Below are 22,998 nucleotides of genomic sequence, written 5' to 3'. Positions count from 1 at the left end.
AGAAGAAGAGCGTCACAGATCGAACAATTAATCAGATATTTCACCAGATGTATAAATGTGAAGGTTGGCGTTTCCACTCACTACCAAATAAGGTGATGAGAGGAAGCCCAGTGCCTGACAAGTGGGAGAAATGGAGCGAGATGGATTTTTGTCGAAATTCTGCACATTTTCTCATCGATTAAACATTTTGTCAGAACAAAGTTTTCTGTTTCCCAAACTAGAATCTGTAACAAACATAGCGGACTTTACCCTTTGCCAATGTTTTTTTTCTTTTTTATTGTGTTATTTAGGAGCACAAGGTTGAATTTAGTTATTGCACACGCGCACTTCTCAGAGTAGGCGTTCCCTAACGAAAATATGCAAATAAATGTTAGAACGCGCCAATAGGATCTCAGTAGCTCCTGCTTGGCTCTGCCCACCTCCTTGCTTGTTCTGCCCACTATGATTATTTGACTACGTTGGAAACGACAGGCTCTGGTCTATCTTGGGTTAGTTATACATATCTTTAGTTTCGTTTGAACTGTTTCATGAATTCAAAATGGCGAAAAACCCATAATGGCGGACCTTGTCGGTCCCCGAGCCAAAGGTAATCCTTGTGAGGACTGAGGAGAGGGACTTATGTTGGCTACCGAATTTCATGCCTTCAGGTGGGTAAGGGGCATGACCTTTCAACGTTTGCATTTTCTATATCTTGTTATAGCGCCACCATCTGGTCAATCACTGTTATTTTGTAAATGACCGCAAGACGTTTCATTCACCCAAGTTTCGTCAAAATCGGGCCAGTGCTGTCTGATATCGCGTGTGACGTAAGGGACGGACGTAGACAGATCCACAGTCCCCTCCCCAATGAGGGACATTATTATTAGAAGTCATATTATTCATAGTACAGACTGTATACTGAGCAAATGTGTCAGTCAATTATATCAGCGGCACTTGACTATAGACAGAATACATATTAAAGGATGCGTCATTGCGCTTGACGCTCAAGTTATGTTACAGTATTTTTAACACTGCTTTGCACTGAAGTTATGAAATGTGATACTTTTCGACCGAGAAGGACTATGGGAAAGCAAGTCTACAGTATCAAGCTAGCTCGTTCTGCAGCATGCAGTCACTCATGTCAATAAACTACAATCCCCAAAAGCCCTTGTATTGTTGACTTAAGCAAGATTTTGTCGACGTGGGAAAGGGTCTGCTCAGTGCTGACACAAACAGATAAATGTTCATGGATGTCGGTTGCAATAGAAATGAACATCTTGACATGCACATTGGATTCAATAAATATATGGTAATTGAAACTGCCTGTGGAAGCAATAAACATATGTGAATTGAAATATGTGGCTTAAACCTGAAGAGATATTGCTGAAAAATGCATTCAAGTTATGGGTGACGGAAAAAGGCAACGATTATTTCGTATTACAAAGGAGGCGAGGATATGGAGAAGGAGGAGGCGGTTTGACAGGTATGCGTTCTGTTCTTTGCTGTTCTGGTAAATCCCAGTGGTACCGCTATGACCGTCTAGCGAAGTGTTCACGCCATCAAACGAGAGCTCATATTTCCGTTATATTTTCTAATGTCCTCCAGATTATGACATGTATAGGGGAGGGAGGGAGGGAGGCAGACAGTTCTCTAGATGCGCGTGACAAATTGACAGCCTGAGCCTGAACTTCACATGTTAGCTTTGATTGCAACAGGTACACAATATAAAGTATGTGGACAACCCTTCAAATTAGTGGATTCGGCTATTTCAGGCACACCCATTGCTGACAGGTGTATAAAGTCGAACACACAGCCATGTATTCTCAATAGGCAAACATTTGCAGTGGAATGGCCTTTGCTGAATAACTCAGTGACTTTCAATGTAGCACCGTCATAGGATGCCATCTTTCCAACAAGTCAATGTGCCAAATGTCTCCCCTGCTAGAGCGGCCCGGTCAACTGTAAGGGCTGTTCTTGTGAAGTGGAAACATCTAGGAGCAGCAACTGCTCAGCTGCGAAGTGTTAGGCTACAGAACGGGACTGCTGACTCGTATCGCATGTAAAAATCAACTGTCCTTGATTGCAACATTCACTACTGAATTCCAAACTGCCTCTGGAAGCAACGTCAACACAATAACTGTTCGTTGGGAGCTTCATGAAATGGGTTTCCATGGAAGAGCAGCCGCACAGAAGCCTAAGATCACCATGCACAATGCCAAGTGTGGCTGGAGTGGTGTAAGGCTTGCCACCGTTGGACTCTGAAGCAGTGGAAAGGTGTTCTCTGGAGTGATGAATCACACTTCACCATCTGGCAGTCCGGCGGACAAATCTGGGTTTGGCGGATGCCTGGAGAACACTACCTGCCCGAATGCATAGTGCCAACTGTAAAGTTTGGTGGAGGAGGAATAATGGTCTGGGGCTGTTTTTCATGGTTTGGGCTAGGCCCCTTAGTTTTAGTGAATTGATATTAATGCTACAGCATACAGAGCCCTGACCTCAACCCCATTGAACACCTTTGGGATGAATTGGAATGCTGACTGCGAGCCAGGCCTAATCACCCAACATCTGTTGCAAAAGTTTCTTAAACGTAACGAAACAGGAAGGGACTTACCTGAATTTGTCCAATAGAAACTATCCTTTTAGTTGCAATGGTTTGGAATGATGATTACTCCAACGTTGTTTGCACACACGCTATGACGTGTCAAATATTGGGTTGCCGACATTTGCTTTAGTTTATGAGTGGAGCAATGGGCTATACTGATGTGCACTTCTGTATGAGAATGTACTGTATCTACTCAAGCATGAGTAGAGCCAGGTCAATGCTCATCCGTTCTATAGTGTCAGTCTGGTCTACTAATTCCCTGCATTTGAAGTGGAATGATCATATTCTACATTATAAAAAATCATGTTTGTTGATCTTTGAGTTCAATACTGCCCTATTTGATTACATATTGATCCTCCTTCACCGTGCAAGTCAGGAGTCATTCATTGTATACATTACACCAAGAGTGAGTAGGGTACCTTGTTTGCTCAATTGCAGTCAATGAATGTCAGCTGTCAGTTTCCCAATAATAGTAGGTTGTCTTGCACATGGTCACTCACAGGCTCCAATAAGCCAATTCTCAGCTGTTGATCACAGTTATCCACTTGACTGAAACAGCATAGCTAACTTTCACATTTTCTCTCATCTCTAATGCTAAAAATAGCAATGGTGGCCTTCTATTCTGTTGAAGCCAACGGTGTTCCAGTGGTTATAGCCTACTGATTGTCATGGTACATGTATTTGTCAATTAGATGGACACTGAGAACACAATTTTTGGGGCACAATAGATATATTCTCTGACTGGGCTAATAATGGATGGAGGTCCACCAATGGCTGCTCTCCTCCTTTTCAACGCCTTCTCGGAAGCCCCCTGCAACGTTAACTTTTTATCCTGAAGTATCAAGATTTAAATCTTAAATGGCCACAGGGCAGAGGGCAGGCTATTATCCAGTGATGCCTGCTCCTAATGAGGCCCTTGCAGACTGCAGATGCACAAGTTCTGTCAGAGTGTCTGCCAAACTTTTATGATGGATGATTTACAGTATGGGGCAAAACAAAGTCTGTAATCAGTTCACAGCTGTAGTGTAGGCCATCGTAGTCTCATCCACCAGCCGGCTCTTGTTAGCAATTAGCCTGGGTTTGAGGTTAAGACCACTTTACAGCTGTGTCATGATCCCCAAGCACAGCAGCCATAGATGCTGCTGATGCAGTCTGGGATAGCAGTATAGCTCTGACCTTGTTAATAATTTATGAAGGCCACTACAGGGGTAGATGGGTAACACAACACTGTTGGTTTGAGCCACCGACAGGCAGGACACTTGAATGTGATGATAAGCAGCACAATATCCATTGAGTTTTGACTGTTCCATGTTACATTATAATGGCATGCTGATCCAACCCAGGTGAAAGGGCTGTTTTGTTTGCTAGATACTGTAAATCAATAGACATGAAATTGCCTCATGATTTTGAAATGTCTTATTATGCCTGTTAAAATGTCTGGCTGTTAATGAAAATGATTGCTACATTTTTTTGGGACAGGTCTCCTGGTTGGAACTCTGGATACGATGCTGGACTCTACGTCTAAAGTTGCACCGTTTCGCATTCTACACCAGACACCGGACTCCCAGGTCTACTGGTCAATAGCGTGTGGTGAGAGTCTCTCTACACTTTCTCAACTATACTCTTCAGTCAGAGTAGACAACACACATTAAGTGTTTTACCCACTTCATATGTATGTACTGTATTCTAGTCAAGGCTCATCCTATAGAACTACTGCTGTACACACCATTTTTGTTCATATACTGTCCATAATATCTATACACACTGTCATATACATATTTATATTCCAGACTGACATTGCTCGTTCTATTATTTCTGTATTTCTTAATTCCTTTCTTTTTCCTTTTGGGGTTTGCATGTTTTGTATGGCTAGGTATTACTGCACTGTTGGAGCTAGGAAGATAAGCATTTCGCTACACCTGCGATAACATCTGCAAAATATGTGTACGCGACCAATGAAATGTCATTTGATTTGAACGTAAACATTATATATAGGCTTTAGTCATGGAATAACAGGCTACAATCAAGTAATAACCTTTAGGATTATATTTGAGTCTAGACACATTTCCCATTTTGTAACAAAATAGATGGCTTAGTCATGGATAGTGTCAACAGTTTCCTTTCATTTGTGACTGTTTTCCCTGTGGTTAGGTGGCACCAAGGAGGAGATCAGCCAACACTGGGAGTGGCTGGAGAAGAACATCATGAGAACCCTGTCTGTGTTTGACTCCAGCGATGACATCACCAGCTTTGTGCAGGGCAAGATCAGAGTAAGTAATCACTAAAGCTTATTAAACATGTGGTTAGACACAGACATCAACAATACTATTGTTGATCTCTGCCGCTCTCACAGGAGATGGAGGCCTCCTCCAGACTTAATGATTTATTCATGTAGTGAAGCCTACTGATGATAAGTGGCAAGTGCTTACTCTTTGAAAATAGTTGGTGGTGATTGTTATTTCACTACTGCTTTATGATATGGAAACATTTGACTGTTTGTTGAAAGCTAAGCAAAGGATAGTAGGTTTAATAACAATATGAATTAACAAACCATATTATGCTAATCTATATGTCTTGATACATATTACAGAATGGAGATGGCATGCTGACTTGTTTAGACTGCTCAATTATATTAGCTATCTCAGTGGCCATTAGAGGGATGTTGACCTCTTCTTTCTATAAAGGGTCTGATTGCTGAGGAAGGAAAGGTGTCATGCGTGCAGGAGGATGACCCTGAGAAGTTCCGTGAGGCGCTGCTAAGGTTTGAGAAATGGTTTGATCTCCCTCAGAAGGAGAAGCTGGTCACCTACTACTCCTGCAGCTACTGGAGGGGTCGCGTGCCCTGCCAGGGCTGGCTCTACCTCAGCACCAACTTCCTGTCCTTCTACTCCTACCTGCTGGGCTCCGAGGGTGAGACCAGAGACCTGAGCAACCCCTCACTGTTGGCTAACTGTCACTAAATTGTCACTTATCCATTGTATTTGGATACAATAATATTATCATTCCATGTCATGACAGAATAATCTGTTTCCTTTTCAGTGAAGCTGGTTATCTCCTGGAATGAGATCTGGAGGCTGGAGAAAACGTCCAATGTCATCCTGACGGAGAGCATCCATGTGTTGGCCAATGGGGAGGACCACTTCTTCTCCATGTTCCTTCATCTCAATGAGACATTCCTGATCATGGAGCAGCTGGCTGACTACTCCATCAAACGCCTGTTTGATAAGGAGACTTTCCAGGAAGAGCCCTCCCTCTCAGACCCTCTGCAGATCACCAAGAGGTACTGTACTGTACTGACGTACTGTCCCTGCGCTCTTCCACATAACTCCTATTTGACAGTTACATCAGGGCACCATGGTGAACTGAGACGATAGTCATAACTCTGTTTAGTTCTTCCATGCTCTTCTCAGTCACTTTCCTCTCTTCCAGAGGCTTAGAAACGCATGCTAGGAACGAGCAGTTCCGGGCCTTCTTCAGGCTGCCTAAAGAGGAGAACCTGCTGGAGGTGTATGAGAGCTTCCTGTGGGTGCCCTTCAGCCACTTCAACACGCTAGGGAAGATATGTCTTTCCGAGAGCTACCTGTGTTTCGCGAGCCAGGATGGCAGCCAGTGCCACGTCATCATCCCCATGAGAGAGGCAAGACGCTTCCATCAAACATAACTAATTACTGATAACATTTGTTCTGTTGCTCAAAGTTTGTCCAGTGTTGTTGAAACCAACTCCTATCCTTACAGGTGATTGGTGTGGAGAAGCCGGACCGTAGCAGCAGGGCTTTGATTGTTTGTGTGCGGGGTAAGAGGGCTCTACGGTTCTCTGAAGTCCGAGACTTTGAGCGCCTCGCCAATGCAATCCGCAGGAGGTGTGGGATGACGGCCAGTCCTCAGCACTCTGCATCGACTGAGGTAACTTACTGTTTTGACCTTTGCCATCAACCTTCCAACTGTCTCTAATTCACCTCCTTATCTGCCAGGCTATAATTGCTGCTGTTGAAAACAAACAGAATTGTGTGTTCACTGTGCCTTGCAGGTCATCAGAGGGGAGTGCCAAAACCTCATCAATCACTTTGAGGACAACCCAGAGGAGGTGGCTTTGATGGTGGGACAGAAGGACAGCAGCAAGGCTGTCAGCACTGAGGCCCTCATGACCGTGTTCCATCCCCAGGACACCGAAAATCTGGACCCCAAAATGGTGGATATAAGTGTTTTTTTTCTCTAAAATATTACTTTTGCTCATAGTATGAAGAAATATAAACATTTCACTAAAATATAAAGCGCAACATGTAAAGTGTTGCTCCCGTATTTCATGAGCTGAAATAAAAGATCCCTACATTTTCCACACACACAAAAATATTATTTCTCTCAAATGTGTACACATTTGTTTACATCCCTGTTAGGGAGCATTTCTCATTTGACAAAATAATCCATCCACCTGACAGGTGTGGCATATCAAGAAGCTGATTAAACAGCATGATCATTACACAGGTGTACCTTGTGCTGGGAACAATAAAAGGCCACTCTAAAGTGTACTGTTGTGTCACACAACACAATGCCACAGATGTTTCATGTTTTGAGGGAGCGTGCAATTGGCATGCTGATTGCAGGAATGTCCACCAGAGCTGTTGCCAGAGAATTGAATGTTAATTTCTCTACCATAAGCCATAACCATAATGTCGTTTTAGAGAATTTGTCACTGTCCAACTAGCCTCACGACCACAGACCATGGCGTCGTGTGGGGGAGTGTTTTGCTGATGTCATAATTGTGAATAGATTGCCCCATCGTGGCAGTGGGGTTATGGTATGGGCAGGTATAAGCTACGGACAATTAACACACTTGCATTTTATCAATGGCCATTTGAATGCACAGAGATACCGTGACGAAATCCTGAGGCCCATTGTCTTCACACAGCCATTGAAGAGGAGATGTGTCGCGCTGCATGATGCAAATGGTGGTCACACCAGATAGTGACTGGTTTTCTGATCCACGCCTCTACCTTTTTTTTAAGGCATCTGTCACCAACAGATGCATGCATATCTGTATTCTCCATCATGTCAAATCCATAGATTAGGGCCTATTGAATTTATTTCAATTTACTGATTTCCTTATATAAACTAACTCAGTGAAATCTTTGAAAATGTTGCATCTTGCGTTTTTATATTTTTGTTCACGATAGTTTCTCTAGGAGAAGAGTTTTTTTCCAGTGTGAGAATGATAATAGGGTGGAGTTTTTTTTGAAAGGTGCTCTCCCTGTACTGTAGAGTTGTCCCAGCCTTGACGGCTCATTTCTTATTCTACTGTTTCATCTCTGTGCCTGACAGCTGAAGGAGAAGATGAAGGAGCAGTCATGGAACATCCACTTCTCAGAATATGGCCGTGGCACCAGTATGTTCTGTACCAAGAAGACACGAGACCTGATTGTGCGTGGCATCCCTGAGGCCTTAAGGGGAGAGCTCTGGATGCTTTTCTCAGGTTCTGTTTGATATGGCTCATTATCTGTTAAATGGCATGTATGTTTCCTTTACTGGCGTGTTAAAGTGTGGTGTCTCTAATGTTTAATGCCGTAGATGGCTGTAGGACGCTGGATGTGTTTAGTTAAATATGGAGTGGGGTGTTTTGCCTTTGTACTATAGGTGCAGTCAACGACATGGCCACTAACCCAGGGTACTACAGTGAGCTGGTGGATCAGTCTCTGGGGACCAGCACCCTGGCCACTGACGAAATAGAGAGAGACCTGCACCGCTCCCTACCAGAGCACCCTGCCTTCCAGAGCGACACAGGCATCTCTGCCCTGCGCAGAGTCCTCACCGCATACGCCTACAGGAACCCCAAAATCGGCTATTGCCAGGTACCAAGCTAGAAACCCCTATAACACATTTTTTATTTTAAAAAGCTAATGGGCACCTTGATATTGCTCGTGCTTTTTCTCTTGTGAAGGCCATGAACATCCTGACGTCAGTCCTTTTGCTCTATGCAAAAGAGGAGGAGGCTTTCTGGCTGCTGGTGGCCGTCTGTGAGAGGATGCTGCCTGACTACTTTAACCGCAGGATCATCGGTGAGTGACGCAGCTGAACAACAATATCATTTTTAGTTGTAGCATGACATTAGATATTTGTACTGTATGTGTGTTTGATACTGAATTACACTTTCCCCCTTAACTGCTAAACATCCTGTTTACAAACTTGTGTTTCCTCAGGTGCACTGGTGGACCAGGCGGTGTTTGAGGAACTGATCCGAATGCACCTCACCCAGCTGACGGAACACATGACAGACCTGACCTTCTTCTCCTCTGTGTCCCTGTCCTGGTTCCTCACCCTGTTTATCAGCGTCCTGCCAATAGAGAGCGCGGTCAACGTGGTCGACTGCTTCTTCTACGACGGCATCAAAGCCATCCTGCAGCTGGGCCTGGCTGTGCTCGACTACAACATGGAGGGCCTGATCAGCTCCCATGACGACGCTGAGGCGGTCACCATCCTCAACAAGTGAGTGTCAACACTGAGAGGGCGGGGTCTGAAGGTCAACTGAATTGGTTATTTCAAAGTACCGTATTAGGTTATGGTTGGGTTGTGAAGTAACATAAATTCCAAAACAATGAGGTAATTCTATAGGAATGTCCATTTAATTCATGTTACTTAACTGCTGCTCTGTTTGCCCTGGCAGGTTTTTTGATAATGTGACCAATAAGGACAGTCCTCTTCCACAAACAGTGCAGCAAAACTCTGTAGGGAACAATGACAAAGCATCATCCATCTCCAAGGTGGATGTCAGTGATCTCATCAAAGAAGCCTATGAGGTACTGTAACAGTCAGAGTTGCTAGGACTCACCCCATGTCTCAATGTCAGGCTTGTCATTGATTAGACTTTTTTAATTTGCTGACAGAAATATGGAGACATGAAATCAGAGGAAGTAGAGAGCATGCGGAAAAGAAACAAACTATATGTTATCCAAACGTTAGAGGATACAACCAAGCAAAATGTGGTGAGTTGCTCATCCACACACTTCCATAGCATCTTTTTGGCATTGTTTACTACAATTTGATGTAGGATTATTTGAGATGTACTTTTTCCCCAGCTGCGGGTAGTGTCACAAGAAGTAAAGTTCAGTGCTTCCCAGCTTGATGAACTTTATATATTGTTCAAGGTTGGTGCAATATCTCAAATAGTAATAATATACTACTGCATACCTACATGCATTAATATTCCTTCTCATAGACAGAGTTGACATGAAAAATGTAAATATGTTGAAAATAGACACAAAGTTAACCGCTGGAGATTGAATATTTCAATGTGTTTCCAGAGGCAACATTTCCTCAGCTGCTACTGGACAATGAACAGCCCAGTGCTGCTGCACCACGACCCCAGCCTGGCCTATCTGGAGCAGTACCAGCTGGGCTTCCATCAGTTCAGCCTGCTCTTCTCCCTCCTGGAGCCCTGGTCCCTCTGCAGTGGCAAGGACACACTCTTCCTCTGGGCCTTCCGCCTGCTGGATGAGAACCAGGATGGCCTCGTCAACTTCAAAGAGTTCTGCTGTGCCTTGGGTAAGGTTACACCAGCCGGCTGATGCATAGCTACAAGTCTATGAATGCTGTTCCCACCCTCTGCTTCTAACGTTATCTGTGGGAACTATATGTCACATCTAATCCAGCGTCAACCTCATGAAACCTTTCATGCTAATTTACCCCTTCCCTATTTTGTTCTTACTACAGATATTTTGTACAGCGGCACTTTCACCAGCAAACTGACATTCCTGTTCAAGCTTCATCAGCCACCAGGTAAGTAAGATCACCTATAACTTCATCAGCACCTTCTCTATTAACCTCTTGTCATTCTGTCTATGATACTTTTGTTCTGTATTCCTTCTTAAGTGCCTTCACAAAGTATTCATACCCTGTTACTTATTCCACATTTTGTTGGTACAGCCTGAATTCAAAATGTATTCCGTATATGTTTGTTCTCACCCATCGACACACAACTCATAATGATGGTGAAAACATGTTTTTAGACATTTTTGCGCATTTATTGAAAATAAATGACAAACTCATTTTCATAATTATTCACACCCCTGAGTCAATAGAAGCACCTTTTGGCAGCGATTACAGCTGTTAGTCTTTCTGGGTAAGTCTCTAAGTGCTTTCCACACCTGGATTCTGCAACAATTGCCCATTTATTATTTTGAAAATGTCAAGCTCTGTCAAATTGGTTGTTCATCATTGCTAGACAATTTTCAGGTCTTGTCATAGATTTTCAAGTAGATGTAAAAAATTAATTACTCAGGAACATTCAATGTCTTCTTGGTAAGCAACTCCAGTGTAGATTTAGCCTTGTGTATTAGGTTATTGTCCTGCTGAAAGGTGAATTCATCTCCCAGTGTCTGGTGGAAAACAGACTGAACCAGCTTTTCCTCTAGGATTTTGCCTGTGCGTAGCTCCATTCCTTTTTTATCCTGATAAACTCCCCAGTCCTTAACAATTACAAGCATTCCCATAACATGATGCAGCCACCACTATGCTTGAAAATATGGTACTCAGTAAAGTCTTGTATTGCCCCAAACAACACTGCTTTTCCACAATTTTTGCAGTTTTATTTTAATCCCTAATTGCAAATAGGATGCATGTTTTGAAATATTTATATTCTGTACAGGCTTCCTTCTTTTCACTCTGTCAATTAGGGTAGTATTCTGGAGTAACTACAATGTTGTTGATCCATCCTCAGTTTTCTCCTATTACAGCCATTAAACTGTTTTAAAGTCACCATTGACCTCATGGTGAAATCCCTGAGCGGTTTCCTTCCTCTCTGGCAACCGAGCTAGGAAGGACGCCTGTATATTTGTAGGTAGCCTGGTGGTCTAGCGGTTAAGAGTGTTTCGGCAAGTCATTAAAAAATGGTTACTGGTTCGAAACCCAGAGCCAGCAAGGTGGAAAAATCTGTTGTTCTGCCCTTGAGCAAGGCAGTTAACCCCCAACAACAACTGCTCCCCGGGGGCCGATGTCGAGAGATGCAGAATCAGAGACATGCAACCCCCTGCATCTCTCTGATTAATTTTCACCCGTCTACCAATAGGTGCCCTTCTTTGCAACGCATTGGAAAACCTCCCTGGTTTTTGTGGTTGAATTTGTGTTTGAAATTCACTGCTCGACTGAGGGACCTTACACATTTTTTTGTGTGGTGTACAGAGATGAGGTAAACATTCAAATCATGTTAAACACTTGTTTCACACAGAGCAAAGTTTTACTCCTGAACTTATTTAGGCTTGCAGCAACAAAGGGGTTGAATACTTATTTACTCAAGACATTTCGGCTTTTCATTTTTTTATTAATTTGTAAACATTTCTAAAAACATAATTCCACTTTGACATTATGGGGTAGGCCAGTGACCAACAATCTAAATTTAATCCATTTTAAATTCAGACTGTAACACAACACATTTTGGAAAACGTCAAGGGGTGTGAATGTTTTCTGAAAGCACTGTATAATAAGAAACAAATCCCAATACAATTTTCTTGCAGACTGTGCCTTTCTAATTTCAACTGTACTGTATATTTTGTGCTACTCTTCTACTCACCAACTAATCTCTTTGTTAACTGTTCCTTACATCTGTCCCTACTGTAATGTTGTATGCTCTCACAGACAATGTCTTCTTCCAGCTTTCACAGGTAGTCCTTTCCAATCAAAGGCCCAAAGACTGCCTCACTTTATTCCAATGACTGACGACATATCCCACTTGAGTCGATTGACTGGTCAGCTTGCTTTGCTCTTTTCTTTCTATGCTATAACCTTTTCACTCTAGTCCTCTCTGTGCTTTTCTCTTTGGTAGATGCTCATCTGTCTGTCTTTAACAATGTCTTAAATGTGGGTCTTTTGTTGTGTACAATTTGTTTTACTACCATCTAGGGATGTTAACTAACTAGATCCTTTTTAATGTGAAATTCGGATAGCCAAGCTTGCTTCGCACTCATGTTGGTGCTAACAAGCAGGTAAGCTAGTGCTAGGTTTCAATAGCCAATCCAGTAGGGACTGGAAACTATAGTGAACTTTCCCCAGCTTTGGTCCTGCCCTGTTCACACTCTATGCTCGCATTGCCCAACGGTCCCCTGCCCACTTTGCTTCCTTCATTGAAAATGAATGGTCTTCTGTTGTTTCATAGCTCCCCAATGTGCTATATGGATCTCTTGTGTTGTTTATCACACGTGCACAGCATACAGTCTAGTTTGAGGAGCAGAATAGCCTATCACCTGTCATCCAGGGTGAGAGCAGCTCTTTAAAAAGAGGGTACTGGAATGAAATGTGTTTTTTAAGGCCAGTCATTACGTAACAAATTGCTTAAAGGTTCTAAATGCAATCACGTGTTAACTGTTTTGACACCTCCCGTGTGGCGCCGCGGTCTAACACACTGCATCGCAGTGCTTGGGGCGTCACTACAAAGTCACTCACTGTAGCCGCTTGTTATAGACCCCCCTCAACTTCCAGCTGTGCCCTTGACACCGTATGTGAATGATTGCCCCCCATCTATCGTCAGAGTTCGTACTATCCCAATTTAGGTCACCTAAATTGGGATATGCTTAAAACCCTGTCCGTCCTACAATCTAAGCTAGATGCCCTCAATCTCACACAAATTATCAAGGAACCTACCAGGTACAATCCCAAATCCATAAACATGGGCACCCTTATAGATATCATCCTGACCAACTTGCCCTCTAAATACACCTCTGCTGTTTTCAACCAGGATCTCGGTGATCACTGCCTCATTGGCTGCATCCGTTATGGGTCCGCGGTTCAACGACCACACCTCATCACTGTCAAACGCTCCCTAAAACACTTCTGCGAGCAGGCCTTTCTAATCTACCTGGCCCGGGTATCCTGGAAGGATATTGACCTCATCCCTTCAGGAGAGGATGCCTGGTCATTCTTTAAAAGTAATTTCCTCACCATCTTAAATATGCATGCCCCTTTCAAAAAAATTTGAACTAAGAACAGATATAGCCCTTGGTTGACTCCAGACTTGATTGCCCTTGACCAGCACAAAAACACCCTGTGGTGTACTGCACTAGCATCGATATGCAACTTTTCATGGTAGTCGGGAACAAGTACACACAGTCAGTTAGGAAAGAAAAGGCTAGATTTTTCAAACAGAAATTTGCATCCTGTGGCACTAATTCCAAAAGTTCATGGAGAATAAGAGTACCGCTGCCCACTGCACTGAGACTAGGAAACACTGTCACCACTGATAAATCCACGATAATCGACAATTTCAATAGGCATTTCTCTACGGCTGGCCATGCTTTCCACCTGGCTACCCCAACCCCGGCCAACAGCTTTGCACCCCCCACAGCAACTGGCCCATCCCTCCCCGCTTCTCCTTCACCCAAATCCAGACAGCTGATGTTCTGAAAGAGCTGCAAAATCTGGATCCCTACAAATCAGCTAGGCTAGACAATCTGGACCCTCTCTTCCTAAAATGATCTGCCGCCATTTTTGCAATCCCTATTACTCGTCTGTTCAACCTCTTTCGTATCGTCTGAGATTCCTAAAGATTGGAAAGCGGCCGCAGTCATCCCCCTCTTCAAAGGGGGAGACACTCTAGACCCAAACTGTTACAGACCTACAGTTGAAGTCGGAAGTTTACATATACCTTAGCCAAATACATTTAAATTCAGTTTTTCAGAATTCCTGACATTTAATCCTAGTACAAATTCCCTGTTTTAGGTCAGTTAGGATCACCACTTTATTTTAAGAATGTGAAATGTCAGAATAATAGTAGAGATTTATTTCAGCTTTTATTTCTTTCATCACATTCCCAGTGGGTCAGAAGTTTACATACACTCAATTAGTATTTGGTAGCATTGCCTCCTTTCAATTATTTAACTTGGGTCAAACATTTCAGGTAGCCTTCCACAAGCTTTCCACAATAAGTTGGTGAATTTTGGCCCATTCCTGCTGACAGAGCTGGTGTAACTGAGTCAGGTTTGTAGGCCTCCTTGCTCGCACACGTTTTTTCAGTACTGCCCACACATTTTCTATAGGATTGAGGTCAGGGCTTTGTGATGTCCACTCCAATACCTTGAGTTTGTTGTCCTTAAGTCATTTTGCCACAACTTTGGAAGTATGCTTGGGGTCATTGTCCATTTCGAAGACACATTTGCGACCAAGCTTTAACTTCCTGACTGATGTCTTGAGATGTTGCTTCAATATATCCACATAATTTTCCTTCTCATGATGCCATCTACTTTGTGAACTGCACCAGTCCCTCCTGCAGCAAAGTACCCCCACAACATGATGCTGCCACCCCCGTGCTTCACGGTTGGGATGGTGTTGTTCGCCTTGCAAGCCTCCCCTTTTTCCTCCAAACATAACGATGTTCATTATGGCCAAGCAGTTCTATTTTTCTTTCATCAGACCAGAGGACATTTCTCCAAAAAGTACGATATTTGCAGTTGCAAATCATAGTCTGGCTTTTTTATGGAGGTTTTGGAGCAGTGGCTTCTTCCTTGCTGAGCAGCCATTCAAGTTATGTCGATATGTGGATTTACTGTGGATATAAATACTTTTGTACATGTTTCCTCCGGAATCTTCACAAATTGCTAAATTGTAATTACTTTGCCATTTTTGGCCTATTTATTGCCTTTCCTCCTTATAACATTTTGCACACACTGTATACAGATTTTTCTATTGTGTTATTGACTGTACGTTTGTTTATCCCATGTGTAACTGTTGTTTTTTTCTAAATGCTTTGCTTTATCTTGGCCAGGTCGCAGTTGTAAATGAGAACTTGTTCTCAACTGGCCTACCTAGTTAAATAAAGGTGAAATAAAATTTAAAAACTACAGACCCGGGTTTGATCCCAGGCTGTTTCACAACCGGCAGTGCCGGGGAATTCCATAGGGCGGCGCACAATTGACCCAGCGTCGTCCGGGTTTAGGGGATGGTTTGGCCGGGGGGGCCTTTACCCGGCTCATTGCGACTACTTGGGGTGGGTTAGGCGCCACAGTTGAATGGTGTTTCCTCCGACACATTGTTACGGGTGTTAAGGAGCGTGGTTTGGCGGGTCATGTTTCGGAGGACACATGATTTGACCTTTTCCTCTCCCGAGCCCGTTGGGGAGTTGCAGCGATGAGACAAGATCGTAATTGGATATGACGAAATTGGCCATAAATAGGGGGGTTACAATTAAAAAGCTAACATTTTTATTTCTCAATCTCAACTCCTAATTCAAGCGTGCCTCCCATTCGCCATTCGAGTGCATAGGCTATAGTCAACGGTAGGCAGGCTAGCAACGTGTCACCCTGAACTTTACAATGTGAGCTTGTGGCATTATAATTGTTTGAAACATTAAAGTTTTACTTTAATACAAGTAATGAGGAATGTCTTACCTTGCTTCACAGCAGCCTATCCAAAATCCAACCATAGAAATGTTGAGGCAATTCTTTAAGAAATACTTCCTAATGCCATTAACCAGCATTTGTTCTATTGGTATTCATATTTTGTTGTCCAGAAGCCAAAGTCACAATCCTAGTCATATTAGCAACCCATCGTAGTTATTAGATTCCCCCTTTTTCTACGTTTAACTGAGATTTTCATCTCTGTGACATATGGAGCCGCTCGCATTAAGTGCGCTGTTTAGAACAGTGTTTTGTCGCTAATTGCATTTTGCATGTTTTATTAGCTAAGTCATTACACCAGTTGCATGTTTTATTAGCTAAGTCATTACACCAGTTGCATGTTTTATTAGCTAAGTCATTACACCAGTTGCATGTTTAATAATAGCCTATATCCTTTTGACTGTAAGACATAGGCTTGCTATTGCTGCATGTTTTCATTAAGCTCTTAATGAAAAATGACCATTCCTTGAATGTATGTATATTATTTTCTGTTGGTCACGTTTCGAAAACACTTTACCGTTTGTTGACCGGTTAATGAGGTTGGTTAGTCGGCAGCAAAACGTACCAAAGGTTTACAGTTGAAGTCGGAAGTTTACATACACCTAGATTGGAGTCATTAAAACTTGTTTATCTTTTTTATTTTTTTTATTTTTATTTTACCCTGTTTTCTCCCCAATTTCGTGGTATCCAATTGTTAGTAGCTACTATCTTGTCTCATCGCTACAACTCCCGTACGGGCTCGGGAGAGACGAAGGTTGAAAGTCATTTATACTCCGATACACAACCCAACCAAGCCGCATTGCTTCTTAACACAACGCGCATCCAACCCGGAAGCCAGCCGCACCAATGTGTCGGAGGAAACACCGTGCACCTGGCGACCTGGTTAGCGTGCACTGCGCCCGGCCCGCCACAGGAGTCGCTAGTGCGCGATGAGACAAGGATATCCCTACCGGCCAAACCCGGACGACGCTAAGCCAATTGTGCGTTGCCCCACGGACCTCCTGGTCACGGCCGGCTGCGCTATCCCAGAGTCTCTGGTGGCACAGCTAGCACTACGATGCAGTGCCCTAGACCACTGTGCCACCCGGGAGGCCCCCAAGTTAAACAATTTAAAGGCAATGCTACCAAATACTAATTGAGTGTATGTAAACTTCTGACCCTCTGGGGATGTGATGAAAGAAATTCAAGCTGAAATAAATCTCTATTGTTCTGACATTTCACATTCTTAAAATTAAGTGGTGATACTAACTGACCTAAGACAGGGAAGTTTTACTAGGATGAAATGTCAGGAATTGTGAAAAACTGAGTTTAAATGTATTTGGCTAAGGTGTCTGTAAACTTCCGACTTCAACTGTATATATGATATAATTGCTCACTGGTTATGGTTTAGAATGGCAAAATGTACTTTACAGTTACTGTATGACTTCCTTTGATGTGAATGTATTCCATTCTTACTATGTAGTGTCTGACCTTCCAGAAGATGGCGTGATCAGAAAAAGCCCTGAAAGAGGTATTTTAATTGGCATGTCTCGTTCTATTTTACCAAGCTTCACAATGTTGCTAATTTGAACAGAATGTCAGAAAACACATTGCGCTTTCTGTTTCACTCCCACAGGCAGAGGGAAAGTTGATCTGCAAGCCTACCTGAAACAATGGCAAGATGAGATACTAAAGAAAGAGGAGAGCATTAAGGATTTACCCAGAATAAACCAGGTGAATACACCACTATCTAGGTTAGCATGAAGTCAATCTGGTGACTATGACATAGTTATCTTTTGAACAGGTCAACTTTGAACAATTGAATACACATGTCATTCCTTTATGCAAAAGTCTTCATTTAATCCATCTCTTTTATTTTTTGTTTGTCAGGCTCAGTTTATCCAGTTTTCCAAAACACTCTACAACCTGTTCCATAGTGACCCAGAGGAAGAGTCTCTGTACCGTGCTGTGGCTCGAGTCACCAGTCTTCTGCTGAGAATGGAAGAAGTAGGGCGCAGGCTCCAGGAGCCCACCAGTCCCCAGAAGTCCAGCACTAGCCCCATCCAGGCTGCCCTAGAGGGGGCTCTACCTGACGGAGAGGCTTCCAGCACCCCTGAGAGCAGCTCTGACACCCCTAGCACTCCCATCACTCAGGAGGCAGGCTCCATCCCACAGGAGGTCGAGTGGTCATTCGCTTTTGAGCAGATCCTGGCATCCCTGCTCAACGAGCCTGTCCTTGTGCGCTTCTTTGAGAGGCCTGTAGACATTCAAGCCCGGCTGGACCATGCCAAGTGTGCTCAGTTGAAAGCCAAGACAAACGAGTGAAGGATCCACTGTGGGTTTAACCCTCTTATCAAAGCCATTAAGTCTCTGTTCACTATCCTCTCTATTTTCTACTGTTATTTCTCCACCTGGTCAGGTAACAGGAAAGGATCCTAAGCCAACCCTGTTCACTGTAACCAAACGTAGAAATATACTTGTATAAATTCCAGTTGTATCTTGTAGATTCATAGTTTGTCCTGTCCTCTGCACACCAGCGAACCTGCTCAAGCATCTTGCTTCTAAGTGCCAGAGTGGTTTTTCTCATGCAGCCATAAATCTCTCAGCTAATTTTCAGAAACACCAGCCTTTCAAATTGGGGTGAGAGTGATCAGTTGACCTGTGTGGAATATATAGGGAGCACCCTCCAGGGTAGTCACTTGAAGCCAACAATGGAAGTCAGTCTTTGCCTGATACCGGTGCATGTAGATGGGATGAATAATTGTATATGAGACCCTTACTGTTGCTCATCCATAATTATGCAATGAATGGAACCTAGAATGGAGAGATGAAAGAGGCACCACTGTTATTGTATCTCTAGGTTTATTTTGTAATGAAGGGATGTGGCCAATTTATTTCTGGTCATTTTATGGAAGGGGGGCTTTTGAAAACAATGGGACCACTACTTACTAAAGGCCTAAGAGAGTGCTGAATAGTTGGAATTCTACATTTCAGTTTTTTTATGGCCTCTTGCTTTTTTGCCTTCAATTATCCATTTGTTTTGCTGAAATATCATGACTGAGGGAACAAGAGCATGCTGTCATTGCCAAGTCAAATCACTTTCAGGACACAAACTAAAAACTAATTGTATAGTTGTTGTTGAGGCAACCACAAATGAGGACGTTGTGCAATATTTAGTTTCTAACTAATGTCTGAGTCTTTAAAGGAAATTAAGTTAATGTATATATAATTTGATATACAGAAGAATATACATAACTGTCTTATGATTTATATTATCTTGTTTGATATTGTAAATTTAATTGAGTTGCAAAGGGATTACTAAATATTTGTCAGAGTAAATGTTATATTTATAATGTTTTGTAACAGGAAATTATTGTTATGTTTGATTATATTTGTGAGACTGCAGAAAAAAACTGGTAGTGTATATCCTGTTACACATTCCTTTATAAATTGTTAGACTTTTTTGAAATGCTGTTAAGCATGAAAGGATGCATGGGCATGGATAAATTATGACAATAACGAATTATTCCAAATGCAACACAGTTGGCTCTGAATGTGTTAGTTTATTTCTAGGTTTGATGTGGTGGACTGTAAAATGCAGGATTTTAGTCAGATATTGATTGGAAAAAAACCTGCTTCAATGTCTTTTGTGTAGTATAGATATTTCTATTTTACATGAGCAGTTATACATATTTATTTTCAAAATGAGTCAGGAAAAGGACAGCTGAGCAACTTTTACATGGTTTGTATTTTCTCTATTTGAGCGTTTTTCCTCAGTGCCATCTGTGTGTAAAATCACACCTTGCAGTTATATTATAGTCCTCTAAAATGATATTCCTTGTTATAATAGATGCTAAGGTTAATATAAATATTTGTCACCTTAAAGCATTACTTGACAGCACAATATCATAAAATATGGTCGATATGTAGCTACTTTGCAGTAAAAAAATATATATATCTAGTAATGAGCATGTTCATGGGAGAGCAAGTGTTACTGTTTAAAATTAGCAGTTTACTCTACATTGCATTAGTAGTGACTCTTGAGTGGGAAGTTAAATTCACCTGTGAACAAGTCAACTAAATGAAAGTCTTAAATATTTGCAGGGAAATTGCCATTTGAAATGACACAGTTCTCATGATAGATTGTTGTAGACTACACTCACATTTAGAAATAAAGAGACATTGTCTATGGGCTTTATCAGTTATGCAGTAGACATCTGTAGTCAGATTTTTATCTACTTGATGCAATACATAGGATAATGGTGTACTTATTACCAGTGAAACTATATTAGGTGACCTTTTATTTCACCTTTAAGCTGTTTACGCTTTAAGATGACTCGTCGCACAAATGTATTTAGGCCGACTTAAGATAACTTGTAAATGTAATGGCATTGTTTCCAATTAATGGTCTTAATTACAGTACTCTCATTTAAACACATTTATATGGTGACTGTCTACAGTCTGTGTACTGCCTGTTTTTGTGAGGGGGGTGGGGGGGTGGGGGGGGGTTCGGGAGGAAAATGAATCCGTTGAAATGTTATGTCGTTTTTGATCTGCCTGTGCCTACCACAAGTGACACTATGTGAATGTCAAACGTCTTGAAATGAAATAAAGTTATAATAAAAAAATCTCAGTTTGTCTGTCTTAGACATCAAATATGTGTATTTGAATGAATGAGTTGTTTTGCAAATAGGCCAAGTGAATGAACCGAACAACCAGGATGGATTTGAACCCTGGAGTTCCGCAGGATTTTGTTCCAACTAGGCACCACACTTGACCAACTGCGCTAATTGATCAGTTCAATAAATTCAACAACTGGTCTTCCAGGTTAGTTAAATAAAAAACATAAACTGCCTACCCCTGTAGTAGGCTATGCTTACATATACAGTGCCTTGCGAAAGTATTCGGCCCCCTTGAACTTTGCAACCTTTTGCCACATTTCAGGCTTCAAACATAAAGATATAAAACTGTATTTTTTTGTGAAGAATCAACAACAAGTGGGACACAATCATGAAGTGGAACGACATTTATTGGATATTTCAAACTTTTTTAACAAATCAAAAACTGAAAAATTGGGCGTGCAAAATTATTCAGCCCCCTTAAGTTAATACTTTGTAGCGCCACCTTTTGCTGCGATTACAGCTGTAAGTCGCTTGGGGTATGTCTCTATGAGTTTTGCACATCGAGAGACTGAAATTTTTTTCACATTCCTCCTTGCAAAACAGCTCGAGCTCAGTGAGGTTGGATGGAGAGCATTTGTGAACAGCAGTTTTCAGTTCTTTCCACAGATTCTCGATTGGATTCAGGTCTGGACTTTGACTTGGCCATTCTAACACCTGGATATGTTTATTTTTGAACCATTCCATTGTAGATTTTGCTTTATGTTTTGGATCATTGTCTTGTTGGAAGACAAATCTCCGTCCCAGTCTCAGGTCTTTTGCAGACTCCATCAGGTTTTCTTCCAGAATGGTCCTGTATTTGGCTCCATCCATCTTCCCATCAATTTAACCATCTTCCCTGTCCCTGCTGAAGAAAAGCAGGCCCAAACCATGATGCTGCCACCACCATGTTTGACAGTGGGGATGGTGTGTTCAGCTGTGTTGCTTTTACGCCAAACATAACGTTTTGCATTGTTGCCAAAAAGTTCAATTTTGGTTTAATCTGACCAGAGCACCTTCTTCCACATGTTTGGTGTGTCTCCCAGGTGGCTTGTGGCAAACTTTAAACAACACTTTTTATGGATATCTTTAAGAAATGGCTTTCTTCTTGCCACTCTTCCATAAAGGCCAGATTTGTGCAATATACGACTGATTGTTGTCCTATGGACAGAGTCTCCCACCTCAGCTGTAGATATCTGCAGTTCATCCAGAGTGATCATGGGCCTCTTGGCTGCATCTCTGATCAGTCTTCTCCTTGTATGAGCTGAAAGTTTAGAGGGACGGCCAGGTCTTGGTAGATTTGCAGTGGTCTGATACTCCTTCCATTTCAATATTATCGCTTGCACAGTGCTCCTTGGGATGTGTAAAGCTTGGGAAATCTTTTTGTATCCAAATCCGGCTTTAAACTTCTTCACAACAGTATCTCGGACCTGCCTGGTGTGTTTCTTGTTCTTCATGATGCTCTGCGCTTTTAACGGACCTCTGAGACTATCACAGTGCAGGTGCATTTATACGGAGACTTGATTACACACAGGTGGATTGTATTTATCATCATTAGTCATTTAGGTCAACATTGGATCATTCAGCGATCCTCACTGAACTTCTGGAGAGAGTTTGCTGCACTGAAAGTAAAGGGGCTGAATAATTTTGCACGCCCAATTTTTCAGTTTTTGATTTGTTAAAAAAGTTTGAAATATCCAATAAATGTCGTTCCACTTCATGATTGTGTCCCACTTGTTGTTGATTCTTCACAAAAAAAATAAAGTTTTATATCTTTATGTTTGAAGCCTGAAATGTGGCAAAAGGTCGCAAAGTTCAAGGGGGCCGAATACTTTCGCAAGGCACTGTAGCATGAGGTGTCAAACTCATTCCATGGAGGGCCTCCTGTCTGCAGGTTTAAGTTTTTTTAATAAGGGAGGAGCGAAAACCTGCAGACACTAGGCCCTCTGTGGAATGAGTCTGACACCCTTGACCTAACATGTTACTCTTGAGCAGAGTTTCCCAAACTCGGTCTTGGTGCCCCCCCTGGGTGCACATCTTCTGAGAAAGCTGAGGCTTGGGGATGTCCCTCTGGGGTTACTCGCCACCCCTGTTGTTCATTTAACCTTGGTGGAAAATGTTTGGTCAGAAATCAGTGATATAGGTGAACTGGTTGAACTGGTTTTTACAGATGGTTCCAAGGATCCTGATAGTGGACACACGGGAGCAGGAGTTTATGTTCCTGAACTTGATGTGCAGAAATACTGTAGAAGACTTAACAGATGGCCTGTCTGCATACTCATTTGAACTGTTGGCAATGGAAATTGTTCTTCAGTGGGTGGTGGAAGCTTAACCTATTAGAATTGAATTATGCTCAGATTCTTTGTCTGTACTGTGTAGTTTATCCTCTGGTAACTAATAGTGGTGATCT

At 42.3% G+C, this 22,998-nt stretch overlaps 1 protein-coding gene across 4 annotated transcripts; it reads left to right on the top strand.

Moving 5' to 3' along the window:
* The first annotated feature begins 424 nt into the window (after nucleotides 1-424).
* On the top strand, nucleotides 425-19,879 carry LOC110533854 (TBC1 domain family member 8B). Of its 4 annotated transcripts, none has more exons than XM_021618403.2 (21): nucleotides 425-647; nucleotides 4,061-4,171; nucleotides 4,733-4,851; nucleotides 5,266-5,491; nucleotides 5,621-5,861; nucleotides 6,011-6,218; nucleotides 6,317-6,484; nucleotides 6,609-6,770; nucleotides 7,898-8,048; nucleotides 8,210-8,424; nucleotides 8,514-8,631; nucleotides 8,773-9,058; nucleotides 9,237-9,369; nucleotides 9,457-9,555; nucleotides 9,649-9,717; nucleotides 9,874-10,114; nucleotides 10,283-10,348; nucleotides 12,220-12,312; nucleotides 17,414-17,461; nucleotides 17,567-17,664; nucleotides 17,821-19,879. In XM_021618403.2, the coding sequence occupies exons 1-21, from the start codon at nucleotides 638-640 to the stop codon at nucleotides 18,253-18,255; spliced, it is 3,297 nt and encodes a 1,098-aa protein (XP_021474078.1). In that variant the 5' UTR covers nucleotides 425-637; the 3' UTR covers nucleotides 18,256-19,879. The 4 variants fall into 4 exon arrangements, with proteins under 4 accessions (XP_021474078.1, XP_021474076.1, XP_021474077.1 ...); XM_021618401.2 differs by lacking the exon at nucleotides 425-647 and adding an exon at nucleotides 1,165-1,462; XM_021618404.2 differs by lacking the exon at nucleotides 425-647 and adding an exon at nucleotides 1,175-1,288.
* Nucleotides 19,880-22,998: the final 3,119 nt, after the last annotated feature.

Source organism: Oncorhynchus mykiss, chromosome 10 (genome assembly GCF_013265735.2).
Source record: "Oncorhynchus mykiss isolate Arlee chromosome 10, USDA_OmykA_1.1, whole genome shotgun sequence".
In the NCBI taxonomy this organism is placed as follows: Eukaryota; Metazoa; Chordata; class Actinopteri; order Salmoniformes; family Salmonidae; genus Oncorhynchus; species Oncorhynchus mykiss.
Note: the sequence above shows the minus strand (reverse complement) of the source record. Positions and strands in the feature narration are given on the sequence as shown.

Excerpts from the sequence above, each read along its gene's own strand:
- LOC110533854 (XM_021618401.2), top strand. The coding sequence starts at position 1,336 with ATGTGGCTTAAACCTGAAGAGATATTGCTGAAAAATGCATTCAAGTTA. Across the intron at positions 8,425-8,513 it reads CCAAAATCGGCTATTGCCAG|GCCATGAACATCCTGACGTC; the intron begins GTACCAAGCTAG and ends TCTCTTGTGAAG. Across the intron at positions 9,370-9,456 it reads TCATCAAAGAAGCCTATGAG|AAATATGGAGACATGAAATC; the intron begins GTACTGTAACAG and ends ATTTGCTGACAG.